The following is a 17,991-nucleotide window of genomic DNA, read 5'->3' on the forward strand; positions in this document are numbered from 1 at the left end:
GCCAGCCCTGTCATCTGATGGATCCCAACAGGTGTACCCACAGCGAACTGCCCGTCTTCCCCCAGCCCCCAACCTCCTCCCCTCTGGAATAGCAGGGCTGATATTTGAACATGCTTAGCTACACCAAGCCTTTTGAGAGAAGCTTCAAGCAACTCTCAGTGCTCCTTACCAGAGGAGCAAAAGAAACACCTAGCGCCTCTTTATATCCTACGTTTTCCAGCCATGACTGAAGGCAAAGCTCTCAAAGTCCGGGTGACCTTTGTTATTATTCTGATAGGGGTTGCCTTGATGTTCACAGCAGTGGTGACCGATCATTGGGCTGTGCTGAGTCCTATGGTGGAGGAATACAACACTACCTGTGAGACGGCTCACTTTGGGTTATGGAGGCTCTGCATCAAACGGATCTACATTGAAGAAAACAACATGGAGAAGGAACAGGGTTGTGGGCCCATAAGCCTGCCAGGAGGTATGTTGGTTGCTCTGATCCCTAAACACCATGATAGACTTGCTTTAAAGTATGCGGTTTGGCCATGAGTTTTGCTTTCAGGTCTGTTTGTTCTCACTTCCTTGAGGTTCTGTCTCTCTTGGCATAAATTATAGGGCTACTTCCTACTACAGGCAAAAATTTTCTGGGTTATTTTCTACCGGTTTTGTCAAGGAGGGAAAATGCTATTAAAAGAAAACCAGAGAGAATGAGCAGTCAAGACGTAAAAAATTATTGTGTTCCACCTCAAGAATAGGAATGTGATTGAGTGCAAAGAAAAGTTCTGGCAAAATATCTCCACGTTTTTCATGTAATTGATCAAGGTTTCATTAGATACTGCACCTTTCAAAGCCTAGACCAGTGATGGCGAACCTTTTTTGGTTTATGTGCCAAAATAGGAGAGTGGGGGGTCATGTGCATGCATGCCCACACCCATAATTCCATGTGGAGGCCCTCACACATGCATTCATGACACACATAGTTTACTCCCAGCACACAACTTCTTCAAACTGGGAAACAGGCCATTTCTGGCCTCCGGAGGGCCTTCAGGTATGGGGAAGGCTGTTTTTGCCCTCCCCAGGCTCCTAGAAAGGCTCTGAAGCCTAGGGGAGCCAAAAAACTAGAACTTCTGGTTCAACCAGAAGCTGGCAAACAGAATGTTTCCAGATTCAGGAGGACTTCTGGGGGTGGGAGGAGGCCGTTTTCACCCTCTCCAGGCTCCTAGAAAGGCTCTGGAGCTTGGAGGGAGAAAAAACAAGCCTTCCCCTCCCATTCTGGAGGTTGAAAACAGGCTGTTTTCCAACTCCCAGTGGGCCCAGAAGGCCCGAAAATCAGTTAGCCAGCATGAATATGCACGGCGAACCTGAGCTTGTTTACCCACCAATATGGCTCCATGATATCATGGAGGATTGTGTTTTAATCATTTTGTGCGCTGTTGATAAATAGATTCGATTTTGAATAATTCCAAGGCTTTTGATGCCAGGAAGAGAGCTCACTCACCAGCTACTGCTTCATATATTTGTTTTGCTGGTTTGATTTTAGAAAAAAATGGGATGGGGCGGTTGTCTTTTCCATTCCGCTAAGTTTGGTTTCAAGGCAGAGAAAATAAAGACTACTGGAGTATGATTTCTGCATTGGGGCCATGATAGAGTAGGCTGATTATATGGTATGACCATACAGGTCGTCCTTGAATTACAATTACAGCTCAGACAGAGATATTTTTTTTGTCATAAGTCTGCAGTTTTAAATTCAATCGGACCTGATTCTATGACAATTTTTATGATGTTCGTTAAATGAATCTGTAAATGGTATATACTGTATTTTTCAGTGTATAAGACACATCTTTTCTCCCCTAAAAGAGGGTGAAAACTTGGGTGCATCTTATGCCCTGAATGTAGCTCCATCCTGCCCAGCAATAGGCTATGGTAATCCCTGCAGCCTGAAACTGGTGTGGATTCCAACTTACCTTGCTGCCAGTTTGCTCCTCCTGAGAGGAACCCACCCTTGGCCTGAAACTATTATCTGCTTTGTGCTAAAACTGAAAGTGAAAAGAGGCAAATTGCTGGGAAGCAGATTTTTATTTTCTTGTGCTAATCACGATGTGCTGAAACTGGCTTTTTGTTTTTTGCTGCAAGGAGGTAAGTCAATAACTATCCTGTTTCCCTGAAAATAAGACATCCCCTGATGTCTTGCCCATTCAGGCTTTTGAGTGCTTGGAAATAAGGCCAAGCATTTATTTCAGGGTTCAAAAAAGTTTGAGATAGAGTCTTGTTTGCAAGGAAACATGGTATAAACACAGAGAGGGGCAGCATACAAATCTAATAAATAATAATAATAATAATATGTTGTGGTTGGCTCTGGCCCAGCTCCTGCCCCAGGGAATGGGGAGTTGGATGCAGGGGAAAATTCAACATGTCACAGGCCTGTGTTATTGCCGACAGAATCAGATCAGAGTTTAGTTTCCTCAGACGAAGAAGAAGGTGGGAGTGACTCGGCAGAGGAGGGCTTGGCACACAGCCAAGGCAGTCAATCTTTCTTATCTTCTATAGCTTCAGATGATGATATTTTGGACCCACGCAAGCACAGAATTATGCGTAGAAGAGACCAAGTAAGAACATATTACAGGAAATAAGGGAGGCCACCTGTGTTTGGGTGGTGCTCCAGTAATTAGGGCTGCTGCTATAAATAGCAGCATGTGGGTTTGGCCAATGTGGAAGAATATCTGTTGCAGTTTCATCAGGAATCTTGTGTGCTGGACTTTGTTGCTTTTTCACGCCTTTGAAACCAAAGCAGAGCAGCGTGTGTGTGTGTGTCTCCCTTCATTGGAAGAAGAAGGGGTGTGAAGTTTCTCCACAGCTGTTGGCTAAGTACTTAATGAGTGCTTAAGGGAAATTATACAGACTACCCAATTGTTTTGGGAAGAGTGCTCTTTGCAATACAAAAAGAGTGCTTTGTTTATTTTGACTTATGTGATAAAGAACATTGTTTTGAATTTTCAAACATGTGTGTGTCTGAAATTTGTATCCTTGAATTTTCGGGAGGCTCCTATCAGAGAGCCTGGCAGAATAATAATAATAATAATAATAATAATAATAATAATAATAATAATAGAATGTTCAAATTATTAGACTGATTTTTAAAGACTGCTTTATTATTGTTCAAGACAACTTAACAAAATGAAGAAGCTTTTTAAAATAAATGCTGGATCTGAAGAGACCCAGTGCTATTGTATCTTCTTTTAAATAGCAGAGAATAATGTATATTTCCCAAAAGCCACTTCAATTTTAACAGCATCTGTACAAGTATAGTCTGAAGTGTAACAGTGTCCTGTTTTAGTATTAAACCGTGACTCAGTCATATTTGGAGTAGATCTGTATAAATAATCGGGAGGAGTTGTGTGACTACATTTAAGAAACCTTTCTGGCATTAATATACTGCCATAATGTACATTTCTCCAATTCTTTGCTATTTCTATGGGTCAGGCACACATGCACAGAAATACATAGCAAATAGTATATATCATCTGGGCTGATTTCTGGGAGGCAAATTGCTGGGAGGCAGAAGCAGAAACCCCCCCCCCCTTGTTTTCCTCCCCCAAAACTAAGATGCATCTTATATGAAAAATACAGTAAATCTAAGTACTATTGCTATGTACAAGTGGAGTCTGGTGACAAGGAATAGAATTCCTATCCCTTTCAGTCTCCCACTATGCAGGGTTCTGTCCTGAGGGGAGACATCTCGGAAGGAGGTATTGATGAGTGAGATCACCTAGATTGCTTTCACATTTTTACCAAGGGAAGGGAAGGGAGAGAGAGAGGAAGGGAAGAAGCAATTAGACATCTTGTGCTATTGCTGGTTCTTTCAATGGTTGTGGAGAAAACCTGATATCTGAGAGACCACTTATCTCCAACGGGTGACGCCACCCAGGACATTCCAGGCAGAGTGAATGTACTCCAAGTCCCTTCCATTGGACATGGCCAACCTGGTGTCAACTGAGGAGATGCAGTCCCCACCCTCTGGAAGAGTCTTAGAGTCTTCTGGAGGGCCAGAAGGCCTTGAAAATCTGGCTTTGGTCCTAGGTTTTGGATTGATGTTATTTCTGCCGTGGCTCTTGTTTTGTTTTGTCATTTTTGGTGTCCAATCCATTATTAAAATCTGGGTGTTCTGCATGATTCAATTTTTTAAGCTGTTTTTATGTTTTCCGTAGCTTTGTGTAGAGCCCAGAGTCCATTGGAATTGGGAGGCCGATACATTTAAAATAATAAATATCTTCATTCAGTACAATTTGCCTGCCCAAACTCCTTCAAATAAAAAAAAAATACTGGGGTGGGGTGGTTTGATTGTTTGTTTTTATTTATTTATTTTGCATTTGGGTTTACAGTGATCCCTCGAGTTTCGCGATCTCGAGTTTCGCGAAACGCTATATCGCGAGTTTTCAACCCGGAAGTAAACAACACCATCTGCGCATGCGTGCCTTTTTTCTATGGCCACGCATGCGTAGATGGTGGAGTTTCCCGCCGGGCAGATAAGCTGCTGGGCGGCTTCCCTGGGTCTTCCCCCTCTTGCCCCGGTAAGACCCCAGCGGCGGCGCGAGCAACGGCGTGGGCGGGCGGGCGGCACGCGCGGGGACACCCCAGCTCCACTTCCCAGCTGGGAAGCCACCCCAGCAACGCGCGCGCGCTTGGGGACATCCCAGCTCCGCTTCCCAGCTGGGAAGCGGCCCCAGCAACGGCGTGGGCCGGCGGGCGGTGCGCGCGCGCTTGGGGAAACCCCAGCTCCGCTTCCCAGCTGGGAAGCCACCCCAGCAACGCGCGCGCGCTTGGGGACATCCCAGCTCCGCTTCCCAGCTGGGAAGCAGCCCCAGCAACGGCGTGGGTGGGCGGGCGGGCGAAGGGCGGGCGGCGGTGGAAGTAAGATGGTGTTTTTACTTCCGCACCGCTACTTCGCGAAAAATCGATCATCGCAAGGGGTCCTGGAACGGAACCCTCGCGATGATCGAGGGACCACTGTATTCAACATTTTATTCAATGTGGATGCAGATTTTTACAAATATCCTTAACTGGAGCCAAAATTTCCATTACTAAATGAAACGTTGTTAAGCAAATTTTAACCCTTTTTACAACCTTTCTTGCCACAGTTGTTGTTGTTGTTGTTATTATTATTATTATTATTATTATTTATTGGATGCGGAGAGGGGCGGCATACAAATCTAAATAATAAATAAAATAAAATAAAAAAAATTTGTATGCCGCCCCTCTCCACAAACTCGGGGCGGCTAACAACAATGGTAAAAACAACATGTAACAATCCAATTTAATAAAACAACTAAAAACCCTAATTATAAAAACCAAACATACACACAAACATACCAGTTGTTAAATGACTTGCTGCAGTTGTTAAGTAAATAAAAGTTGTTAAGTGAATCGGCCTTCCCCATTTTCTTTGCTTGTAATTGAAGGACTACATATATTATGCATTCTTAATTATTTTCCAGAAATAAAATCTTGCAACCTCATCACCTACCTTCATATGTCACGTTCTCTTCCCTTGAAACTAAATGCTACCATTCATTAATTTCCCTATCAAGGGAAATTGCCTTTTCTTAACCTGCTTATCTTTGTTTTGCCCCAAAACTCAAGTTTTTCCAATATCACCCGCTCATCAATTAATACTTTTGCAATGAAAACCTCTTCCTTCTCGCTCGCTCTCTGTTGGTGGAGTTCACTAATACTTATAGGTGGTCCTTCTCCTATGATCAAAATTGGGATTGGAATTTCCATCCAAAGTCAGGGCAGTCATAAAGTGAGTTGTCCCACAACCAGACCTGATCTTACAACAAATTTTACTGAGCGAATCACACAGTCATTTAAGTGAATCACACAGTTGTTAAGCAAATTCCCCAATTGTCCTTGATGAATCATGGTGATGCAGTAGTTGGAATACAGCACTTCAGGTTAGTTCTGCTGACTGCCGGATGGCTGCAATTTGGAAGTTCGATTCTCACCAGGCTCAAGGTTGACTCAGCCTCCCACCCTGCGGAGGTTAGTAAAATGAGGATCAGCGATGGCTAACCTTTTTTTTGCTCCAGTACCAAAAGGGTGGATGTGTGCAGTAGCATGCACATGCATATCCATACCCATAATGCAATGCACTCCTCCCACGCATGTGCATACAACCTCCCTCGTGCCCCCCCCTCCGTGCATACACACAGGCCTGACTGAAATGTTGCAACATAGTGTCCAGGCTACTGCTGTAAGACACATATGTGTTGTCCCGTTTGACTTTTAGCAGATGGAAATGCCTGTGTATAGCTGAAGGGCCATACTCAGGTTTAACCTATGCTAAAGTCCAAACGATCCCTAACCTGAGCACATTCCACAAAAGGCATGGTTCAGCAAATTCTTCACTCACTCACCTGTAGTGTTGTACCTTTCCAATTGGATGAACTTTGCTGCAGTATTGTGCCATCATTTTATATTGGACCTGGCTTGTCACATGTATCCTATCCTCTAGATATCTGTTTATAATAAAAGTCTACGGAGTCTACGGAGAGGGGTGGCATACAAATCTAATAAATAAATAAATAAATGAATGAATGAATGAACGAACGAATGAATGAAAGAAAGGAACTCCCCTGACCTCGGTCAGGGTCGTCTCACCTTGAACAAATTCTTGTTAGTGCCTTCTGATTTGGAGAACCCTGAGGCGACCCACTAGGAGTGGGGGAATGTCTGCACTGAAACCTCTAGACTTTGGCCTCATCAGGATTCTGGAAAGCCTCCAAAGCCTGTGGGTGGTGAAAAACTGGTTCAACAGTCCCAACAGAAGTTCATTTCTGAACTTCCAGTAGGACCTTTGGGTCCATTTTTTGTCATCTACAGGCTTGGAAGCCTTTCCTGAAGCCTGCGGAGTGCAAAAATGGCCTCTCCTCCACCCTCCAGAAGGCCAAAAGTCAGCTGGCCAGTGCACACAAGCACACTGGAGCTGACATAGGGCAATGCCTCACGTGCCCTCAGATATAGTTCCACATGCCACCTATGGCATGCGTGCCATAGTTAGCCATGAAGGACCTTGATTGTTGGGGCATACACTCAGGGGTGGGCAGCAGGCAGGATGGGGTGGAATGCATTTCCACAGGCAGAAATGAAGCTGAGTGCACAGCTCCAGCTCACCAGCGGCAGTCACTTCCTGGATTACCAATCTCAGCTTGGTTCTCTTTTTTCCCCCTCCTCTTTTTCCCCTTGTGAAGCCTTCACTCCGCCCACAACTGAGATGAAAAGGCATCGTGCAGCAATAATTAACTTGTGACTCTCCCTCGGCTTTCTGATATTTTTAAATCCCCCCCTCCCGTCCTCCTCCTCCTCTTCGGAAAGTGGCAGGGAGACCAGCACTGGCATGAGTTGCGGGAGGTCCTTTTCCTCCCCCATCTTTTCTCAACAGCTGATCAGCACCCGTTCACCTGGCTACCCAGCCTGAGGCAGGCGGGTGACCCAGGAAGGAGAGCGCTGGAAACACAAAGCAAATTGTCACCCCAGAGAGCGACACTGGTGAGGTTGTAAGTCGAGGACTGAACAGTTCACTTGAACGATGATGATCATTCAAGCCACTCCCACCTGGTCACATGGCTGGCAAGCCACTCCTACCTGGTCACATGACCATCAAGCCACACTCACAAAATAAGCCACACCCACAGTGTGGCAGTAAAATCTTTGTCTGCCCATTACTGCATACACTGATTCTGTAAAATGCTTAGAGGGACTGTAAAGCACTGTGAAAAGGTACACAAACCTGCTCTTGCTATTGTTGGAAGCCAGTCACAAATAACAATCACAAAATGGAGTAGTCACAAATCACAGTCATGTGATTACCACCCTCTCTGCCCTCTTCAACCTTCGTTCAGGCGACAGCTTTGTATGAAGGTGAAGCTAAGTAAGTCTGTGCATTGCATGGCACAGATAGCCTGGGGAACAAGTCTGATCCATAGTTCTTTGCCCACACAAGGCAATAGCTGTGGCGTTCCTCTAGGAAGCCTTAGAGCAGTGTTTCCCAACCTTGGCAACTTGAAGATATTTGGACTTCAACTCCCAGAATTCCCCAGCCAGCGAATGCTGGCTGGGGAATTCTGGGAGTTGAAGTCCAAATATCTTCAAGTTGCCAAGGTTGGGAAACACTGCCTTAGAGGACATAAAAAGAATAAAATCAGTAAGAACTATGTCTGAAGATTCTGGAGGGCAGGACAACCAGAACGCCCACAGCAGCTACAATCCCAATTTGACCTAGCAACACACCAAACTGGCAGAACCCTGACTCCCTTTCTTAACAAGCCCAAACTATAAATATATGTCGATAAGGAGCCTGAAGTGCAGATGCCTTTGCAGAAGTCGGTGTTTAGTTTCTTTGATGCCCAGTTGTCAAGGGGGCTAGCTCAGAAGGGAAACTATCAGTGCAAATCTGGGACCTGTTGCTTATGGCACCCACTCACCAATGTACCCACTCTCCTGAGAATCTGCCGATCTATTAATCCATCATTCCGTCGCATGTAAAGAATTCTTTCGACCATGCTGAACTGTTCTTTGGTTATTTATTATGTTTCATAATTTGAACGTGGAGTTGAAACGCGGAACATCTCAAGCGATTGAAAGCGCTCGCTACGATATGGTAATTATTAATTGCACAGAAAGGGAAAGGTGGCTGCAGGAGAAGGCGGTTTTGTCAAAGCCGAGCAAATAAATTGAGCGTCAACGACTGCAGCCGAATGACTCTATAAATCAAGGTGGATGAGGCTCGTTCATGGTGGCCCCGTCCTCTTGTAACGAGAACCACGAAGACAACCTCTGAAGAGTTTTCACAACAAACACCCGGGTACCTGGGATTCTGTGACAGCCTTTATGGCCGGAGGCTGGAACATTTTAATTGTTTCCCAACACAGCTTGAGGAGAACCGCAGGAGTTCCTATTTATCTTCCAGAGCGCTGCCTTCTCCCATTCCGAGAGCCTGTGATTATCCAGAGAAAGCGAGTCTAAAGACAAATTGAACGCTTGCCATTTGTTAGCAGGAAAGCGAGCAGATGATTGCAAAGCTTTCAGCCCTTTAATTTAATTTTGCAAAGCACTAAGTGTCTTGAGAGCACTATAAAAATAATAAAAGATAATTGCGGCGAGTAACAAACGGCAGGATCTGCCAGTATAAAGAAATGTGAGAATTTCCAAACGATCTTGGATGACAGGAAAATCCCCTCCCCACCCCCAAAAAACCAGCCATTTTACTAAAATCCCAGGAAAGCCCATCAAAATCGGTCTCTAAGCATGCTCATTGACCCTGCACCCTCCCTCCCCAGCAGACCAATGCTTGTTAGGGGCCATCAATTCCAGTCATGTGGCTCATAGTTAACTCACCAGCTCTATAATTGCTTCTTTGTTTACTGAGCAGATTTGAAAGGCAACGGAGGGCCATGAATTGCTTTTCTCGAACAGGTACATGGCTGATATACATCAGAGGCACCAAATAGACTCTCCAGCTGCACTGTTAGGGATCTGCTTTATTAAGACCTCTGTAGTTTATGAGCTTTAAATTCATCCAATAATATCAAAGTAGATTGATGTGATCACTCAGTGAGGATGCTTACTATAGAATGTGTGCACACACAGAAGATGGATGGATTTAGAGATGCATGGATGCATGGAATAAAATGATTAATTGTAAGGTAGATAAACAATAGATGGACAATAGATAGATAGATAGATAGATAGATAGATAGATAGATAGATAGATAGATAGAGACAGACAGACAGACAGACAGACAGACAGACAGACAGACAGATGATAGAAACATAGAACATAGAAACATAGAAGATTGACAACAGAAAAAGACCTCCTGGTCCATCTAGTCTGCCCTTATACTATTTCCTGTATTTTTATCTTAGAATGGATATATGTTTAGATAGATAGATAGATAGATAGAGAGAGAGAGAGAGAGAGAGAGAGAGAGAGAGAGAGAGTAGATAGGATAGGATAGAATAGAGAGAGATGATAGATGATATATAGATAATGATAGACAGACAGACAGATAAAGTTAGATGATTAATAGATGATAGATAGATATAGATAGATAATGAGAGAGATAGATGATGGATGATATAGATAGATAATGATAGATTAACAGACAGACAGATTCACTTAATAACTGTGTTACTAATGTAAGTGAGTTACTTAACAACTGTGGCAAAACAGGTTGTTGAATGGGGCATACGTCACCTGACAAATGTCTTGCTTAGCAATGGAAATTTTGGGCCTGAATTGTGGTCATAAGTCATAGATTACCTTTAATCATTATCACAAGGAGTAAGCTATCCCATAAGAAGAATGCAGTGGTACCTCTACCTAACAATGCCTCTACTTAAGAACTTTTCTAGATAAGAACTGGGTGTTCAAGACTTTTTTGCCTCTCTTTAAGAACCATTTTCTACTTAAGAACCTGAACCTGGGAAAATTTCCCAGGAAATTTGAGAGCGGTACGAAGCCCTGGCCAGTTTCCTGCCATTCCCCCTGGGTTTCTCTCTCTGGCGCAGTGTATGGGAGGCAGTCTTGTGCCGGGTGTATGGGAGGCGTGTGCTCCTCCTCGCCACCTCAGAGTCCCTCTTTTTTTTTTAAGCCTTAAAGTTTTGGATTTTTTTGATTACCCTCACCTCAATTTTCTTCCTTCAGCAGCGACTGTCTTCCTCCTCCTCTTCTTCCTCCTCCTCCTCCCACCCAAATGCCGAGCTTTTATTTCTTTCCTAATGGGTTTGCACGCATTATTTGCTTTTACATTGATTCCTATGGGAAAAATTGCTTCTGCTTACAAACTTTTCTACTTAAGAACCTGGTGATGGAACGAATTAAGTTCTTAAGTAGAGGTACCACTGTATAAGCTTTTTATAAATAGAATAACTATTAAACGATCATTAAGGGGAAATGCAATGGAGACTTACCATTTTGCAGTGTGTTGTCTTATCTTTTTCCAGGTCAACCAGTCACCAAATATCCCTCCTTTATTTCCTTTTCTATAAATCCATATTTATTAAAAATAAATCCCCTTGGACACAAAGATATTCTTTGTTGCGAACGTACACAGATGTTATCACTAGGTAAGGAAAGAGGTATTGTGCTTTCCAAATAGAAATCTTAGCCTGAAAACAAGTTTCATTGTCCCTAAATCCACATATCAAAAAAAGGGGATTAAATTTCATTTATTTGAGTATGTTCACGCTGTCCAGGAGCACATGCCTTCAGTCTCCCTTAGAGAGCAGAATTGCTTAACTTAACTTCCCTTATAGCATTAAAAAAAAATTAAGTTAATTTAAAAATTAGAACCTTAATTGATATTTCATGAGAAGCTGGTGGTAGGTTTTCAGAAGAGGGGTTGTGATTCTGGTTTGTAGTGGACCCGGAGTACTGACTTGAGCAAAGGAAATGGACTAGCCGGTTATGATTTTTCTCAGCTGAATGTATTATTTTTCCTGAAGCTCAGCTCTTCAAAAAAATATAGCTTCAGATACACATTCATTAAATTAATTTCCCTTCCCTTATATATATTTGCATGAAGTAGAGATGACATTGGTTTGCAAATCATTACATTGTTTTAATAAGATAAGCAAAGTATAAGGTCATGTTATGATTTGCCTTGATCTCTGCAGGAAAGCAAGGGCTGAAATCCAAATATTCCAGTCTTGATAGGTCTACCCTCACTTGGCAATAAACCACCCTGGGTTCAGTGGAGCTGACAAAGAAAAAAATATGATGCAGCCTTAGGCTAACACAAGGCCAGGCCTCTCTTTACTCTTTCTCATCCACATCCACAAACCTACCACTGTCCTACCATATCACAAATCAAATTCAAAAGCAGCTTATTAGGAGATGCAGGGCACTGCTGATTGAATCTGTCTCTATCTATCTATCTATCTATCTATCTATCTATCTATCTATCTATCTATCTATCTATCTATGAATCTGTCTGCCTCTGTTTGTCCCTCTCTCTCTCTTCTGTATCTATCTATCTATCTATCCATCCATCCATCCATCCATCCATCCATCTATCTACCTATCTACCTATCTACCTATCTATCTATCTATCTATCTATCTATCTATCTATCTATCTATCTATGAATCTGTCTGTCTCTGTTTGTCTCTCTCTCTCTCTTCTGTATCTATCTGTCTATCTATCTATCTATCTATCTATCTATCTATCTATCTATATCTATCTATGTATCTATCACCTATCTAACCATCCATCCATCCATCTATCTACCTATCCATCCATCCATCTAATCTATCCTCTCCTATCTATCTATCTATCTGTCTGTCTGTCTGTCTATCACCTAACCATTCATCCATCTAATCTATACTCTCCTATCTGTCTATCTGTCTCTATCTATCTATCTATCTATCTATCTATCTATCTATCTATCTATCTATCACCTATCTACCTATCAATTCAGCCATCCATCCAAACCTCTGTGTGTGCTCACATTCTATGTTAATATATTATCTATCATCTCTGTCTGTCAGTCTGTCTATCTATCAATCAATCTATCTATCCATCCATCCATCTAATCTATCCTCTCCTATCTATCTGTCTGTCTGTCTGTCTGTCTATCACCTATCTAACCATCCATCCATCTATCCATCCATCCATCCATCCATCCAAACCTCTGTGTGTGCTCACATTCTATGTTAATGTATTATCTATCATCTCTGTCTGTCTGTCTGTCTGTCTATCCATCTATCCATCTATTGATCAGCTATTTATCTGTGTAATCATCTATCATCTATCTAATCTATCATCTCCTGACAGCCCCTGTCATCACGGATCTAAGTAACAGTCTTTGAAGCCCATCTGTAATGCTTCTACCCCACCCCCCATGCCTGATAAGCCGTGCTCCGCTGTTACATCATCATTAGTGTTGTCATTCGATGAAACTTGGAAGGCACAGATGCTGCTTCTTCCTATAGCAGAGCATAGGCCTGCTTCCTCCTAAGACAGCTCTCTCAAGACTTTCTGTTGCCTTCCTGTGGCGAAAGCCAGAATGCGCCTCTTCCCAATTGGAATGCAGCCGCCGCCACAGCTGGATCAAACATCAGCCCAACAATGGGAAGAGAAAGCTCCTCAGGTTTCAGGCAAGTCCACGGAGTGCTGTTTTCTCTGACAGATGGGCCAGAGAGAGAGAACTACAGGAGGAATCTTCCCAGGTGCCGTCTCCTCCTGCAGATGAAGTCGGCTGCCTAAGGTGGAACAATATGCTTTATGTTCACACACTCAAATTCCCAGGGCTGTTTTGCAAAGCATGGTGCTTCTTCAACCATTGCAGATCAGCTGAACCCCTGGAGATTAAATCATCACAACTCTGCTTAGTATTGCATTAGCAAAATGCTTTTCAGCATCTTTCCAAATTTCAAACTGGAGTTGTCTTCAGGAGCACACACAGGTGCGGCCCTACCTGGACCAAGAGTCACTGCTCACAGTCACTCATGCCCTCATCACCTCGAGGTTCGACTACTGTAATGCTCTCTACATGGGACTACCTTTGAAGAGTGTTCAGATCGTGCAAAATGCAGCTGCAAGAGCAATCATAGGTTTCCCTAGGTATGCCCATGTCACACCAACACTCCGCAGTCTGGATTGGTTGCCGATCAGTTTCCGGTCACAATTCAAAGTGTTGGTCATGACCTATAAAGCCCTTCATGGCATCAGGCCAGAATATCTTCGAGACTACCTTCTGCCACATGAATCCCAGTGACCAGTTAGGTCCCACAGAGTTTGCCTTCTCCGGGTCCCGTCGACTAAACAATGTCATATGGCGGGACGCAGGGGAAGAGCCTTCTCTGTGGCGGCCCCGACCCTCTGGAACCAGCTCCCCCCCGGAGATTAGAATTGCCCCCACCCTCCTTGTCTTTCATAAACTTCTTAAAACCCACCTCTGCTGCTAGGTATGGGGGAACTGAGACATCTCCCCCGGGCCTATACAGTTTATGCATTATATGTTTGTGTGTATGTTTTCTTTTTAATAAGGGGCTTTTAATTACTTTTAATTATTTGATTTGTTATGTATTGGGTTATTATTGTTGTGAGCCGCCCCGAGTCTATGGAGAGGGGCGGCATACAAATCTAATAAATTGAATTGAATTGAATTTGTATTTCATCCATTAAACTCATTTGACAGGCTATTTGGGAGGCGAGATACCCCCAGTGAATGTGTGTTGTGTTTGAGGTGGTAGCTGCCGGTGCTTCAGCCTTTGCTTATGGTATTTCTTTCAAATTATAACTCCAGTTGCCTTTGCTTTGATCGACACAGGCTTATACAGTCATAGAGGATCAAGTGGTTAATTCTGTACAACAGGAGTTTGATTAAAGGCCTATCAGAATGAAATGGAGAGGGTGTCATTACCTTGTTGTCCCCATCAAAATGATGAGCAACATGAAATAGACTGGACTGGACTAAGCTGGGCTGAGTTAGACTTAAGTGCTGTGTTTCCCTGAAAATAAGACCCTGTTTGTTGTAGTTGGCTCTGGGCCAGCTCCTGCTCCGAGGACTGTGGGGGTTGGTGTGGGAGAAGCCTCACATTACCAGAGGCCGGTTTTACATCCAACAGCTTCGGACAGTGAAGCTTCTGTGTCAGTGGAGGATTCTGGGAGTGATGCAGGATCGGATGAGGAGGTAATTACAGGCCCATTAGCTAATTGCACCATTAGTGAAAAAAACATCATCCTCGTTAGATTCGGAAGAGGAGGTATTCATAGATGCACGCAGACGCAGATTTATGACAAGGAAGGAACAACTGTGCAAGTATTATAGAAAATAAGAGAGAACATCTGTGGCTGGGGCAATTAGAATAATTGGGCTGCTCATAAATTGTCAGCGTTGTTGCCTCTCGGTGTGGGAGTTTATCCGTTTTATGAGAGAGAGAGACTTGTGGCTTGCTTCGGGATTTACAAAGACTTTTGTGAACTGCTTCAGGATTTTCAAGGACTTTGTGGAAAAATTCACAGTTAAGTAAGCGTGAGGACTCTTGGAGGGGGGGTGGCTGTGACGTCTTCACAGCTGCCTTTTATCTGTTTTGCTTTTGTTTTGGCTTAACACAACATTCAAAGTGTGTGTTTTGTGGGAGAGCACTTTGGCTGATAAAAGTGCGTTTGGACAGTATTTTTTCTGTGTGATAAACTGCCTTTGTTTACTTTACAAGAGAGTGTGTGTTTGAATTTACACTTCAGACTTAATTGGGGCTTATAACGTGATGCCGGCATAACACTGTCTTATATTTTTTTGAACCCTGAAATAAGTGCATGGCCTTATTGCCATGCACTCAAAAGCCCAATTGGGCTTATTATCAGAAGATGTATTATTATGGGGAAAACAGGGTAATATGGTGGGGCACAACTTTTAAATAATTAAAGCAGGGATAAGAAGGATAGTTTTAATATGGTTCAAAGTTCTGGTTGTTATTAATAGTGAAGCTGAGAATATCCATCCCCCTAGTGATTTTATTGATGGATTCATTTAGGTAGCCATCCGTTAGAAGTACGTTAGTATTAATTTTGTAAATATTTGCAATTTTTTTTATTTGAATATAAGCAGACTACTGCTGGATCATACCCCCTGGCCCTTGTAGTTCAGCAATCTGTTCTCTCAGTGGCCAACCAACAGCAGAAAGAACCCCACTGGGGCTGCGGGATAAATGACATGAGAAACAGTTAAAGCAGGGGTGTCAAACTCGATTTCATTCAGCACCACATCAGGGTTGTGTTTGACCTGGGGGGGGGGGGTGATGGGGAGTGGCCAGGTTGGGCGTGGCCAGCTCAACGTTACTCATATCGGGGGTGCCTGCGGTGGCCCACATGCAGCCCTCCCAAGCTCCATTTTTTTCTGGCAGAGGGTTGCAGGATGCCATCAGAGTTGAAAACAGAGCTGGGGAGGTCTGTACGCAGCCCTCTCGAGCTCCATTTTAGCTTGCAGAGACATCTCAGGCCATTTCTTCATTGTATCCATGGAAGCCCTATAGGCCAAATCTAAGCACCCCTGAGTTAAAGTTTGATACCCTTGAGTTAAAGGAAGTAGGTATGCCTAGCCCTCTGATGACGAACATATGGCACATGTACCAAAGGTGGCACGTGGAGCCATATCTCAGGGCATGGAAGGCATTGCCCTATGTCAGCTCCAGTGCACATGTGGCCAGCTGATTTTTGGCCTCCTGGAGGGCAAGGGAGGAAGTTTTCGCTCTCCTCAGCTTCAGAAAAGCCTCCAGAGCTTGTGGATGGCGAAAACCGGACCCAATGGACCTAGCAGACGTTCAGAAATTAACATCCAGAAGGCCTGTTGGGTCTGTTTTTCATCCTCTTCAGGCTTAAGGAAAGCCTCCTGAGGGAGGACGAAAAATGGTCCAACTGGCCTATCAGAAGTTCAGAGACTTCAGTGAGGTCTGTGAGTATGCTTGACGGGGGGGCAATGCAGAGAGGGTTGTGCAGGCATGTGTGGAGAGAGGGCATTGTATTATGGGTGTGGGCATGCACACATGAGCGCCCTTTTGGCACCCGAGCAAAAAAAGGTTTGCCATCACTGGCTTAGCCTAATGAAGAGATTAATTAGGAGAAATGTGATAGCTGTCTTCCAATACTTGAGTGATAATCACAGAAATGAGGAGGTTGATTTATTCCCCATAATTCCTAAGAACAAGGCAAGAAGCCATGGGTGGAAGCTCATCAGAGATAGGTCGAACCTGTAACTAAGGAGAAACTTCTTGACAGTGACAGCAATTAATCAATGGATTAATCGATATAATCACTTGCCTCCCAGAGTTTTGGGTGGTCCACCACTAGAAATTTTTCAAGAAAGGGTTGGACAATCATTGTTCATATAAGCTCTCCTGCCAGGAGCAGCTTTTGGGATCAGAGGACCTCCAAGGCTTTTCCAGCCCTATGGTTCTATGAATCAGTCCAGTCCTGTAACCACAGCACTGCAGGGTGAGATATTGGATTCATTCAATAAATGAAACAAATGTGCTCTATGATCCCAGCCTTGAATATGATCACTTTTGCTTTGTTGGGGGTGGGGGGATAAAGTCTATTGGGGAGAATGGGAATAAAATAAACAGAGTGATGGGCTCCTACGGGTACGGTAACAAAATATGGAGCTCCACCCCAGAGCACCCAATTTGCACTGAAAGATGTTGAAACAAAATGCATAAGCCATGCCCACAGTGTGGTAGTAAAAATTTTGGTAGCCCATCACTGAATAAACACCAGTTGCGTTTGTATTTTCAGCAAAGGCATTGTGGACGACAATCTGCCACTTTACTGCTTCTTGTCTTTTTGCCAGAGGATATATTTAATGAAAAGTAATCTCACTTCCCTCCGCAAAGCTACTTCATCTCCCCAACCCACCTCCTATTAAGAGAGTCACCCAAATATTCCTGCAGACTGTGCACACGCTCTTAAGTGTCTAACTTGTCCCCCTCCCCCAATAGATTTGCAATGAATGGGGATCCTTGTCTGCTTTTAATTTATTTTTGTGCTTTAGTTTCCTTTGGCCTCAAATAAAACAGTCATCACTACTGTGTGTTAAGAAAAAAAAACACCAGCACCGAAGAACCCAATTTCCACAGATGATTTCAGTACAAACTGATTGTCCTTTGTTTTGCGATGTAAATTCATAAAGAAGACTTCAGGGAGCGGTAGAACAGTAGGCGCAAATCTCCTTGATCAATTTCTCAGCTCAATCACACATTTTCCGGCGAGTAGATGGAAAGCGACAAGGTCTCTTTAATCGAGATCGCCCAGTTCCAATTGTTCTGATATAAAAACAGGAAGCTGTTTTCCTATCTGCAGCCACGTGGATCATGTTTTAATGTTTTCCCCACTGCCAAAGGCTTCGACTGAACAATATGAATACTCTGCGGAGAGGGGCGGCATACAAATCTGATTAAACTTAAACTTAAACTTAATTTGCCTTGCTCCCTACCACTGTTTTCTCATCCC

General features: G+C 43.6%; 1 protein-coding gene across 1 annotated transcript in view; it reads left to right on the forward strand.

The window, feature by feature from the left end:
* The first annotated feature begins 222 nt into the window (after nt 1–222).
* The window catches only part of CACNG1 (calcium voltage-gated channel auxiliary subunit gamma 1), a 32,501-nt gene continuing 14,732 nt past the window's right edge, over nt 223–17,991 (forward strand). Inside the window, exon 1 of the mRNA XM_070735983.1 lies at nt 223–466. Coding sequence (XP_070592084.1) covers nt 223–466 — 244 coding nt within the window. The remainder of the gene's footprint in view (nt 467–17,991) is intronic.

Source organism: Erythrolamprus reginae, chromosome 2, assembly GCF_031021105.1.
Source record: "Erythrolamprus reginae isolate rEryReg1 chromosome 2, rEryReg1.hap1, whole genome shotgun sequence".
NCBI classification, from domain to species: Eukaryota; Metazoa; Chordata; class Lepidosauria; order Squamata; family Dipsadidae; genus Erythrolamprus; species Erythrolamprus reginae.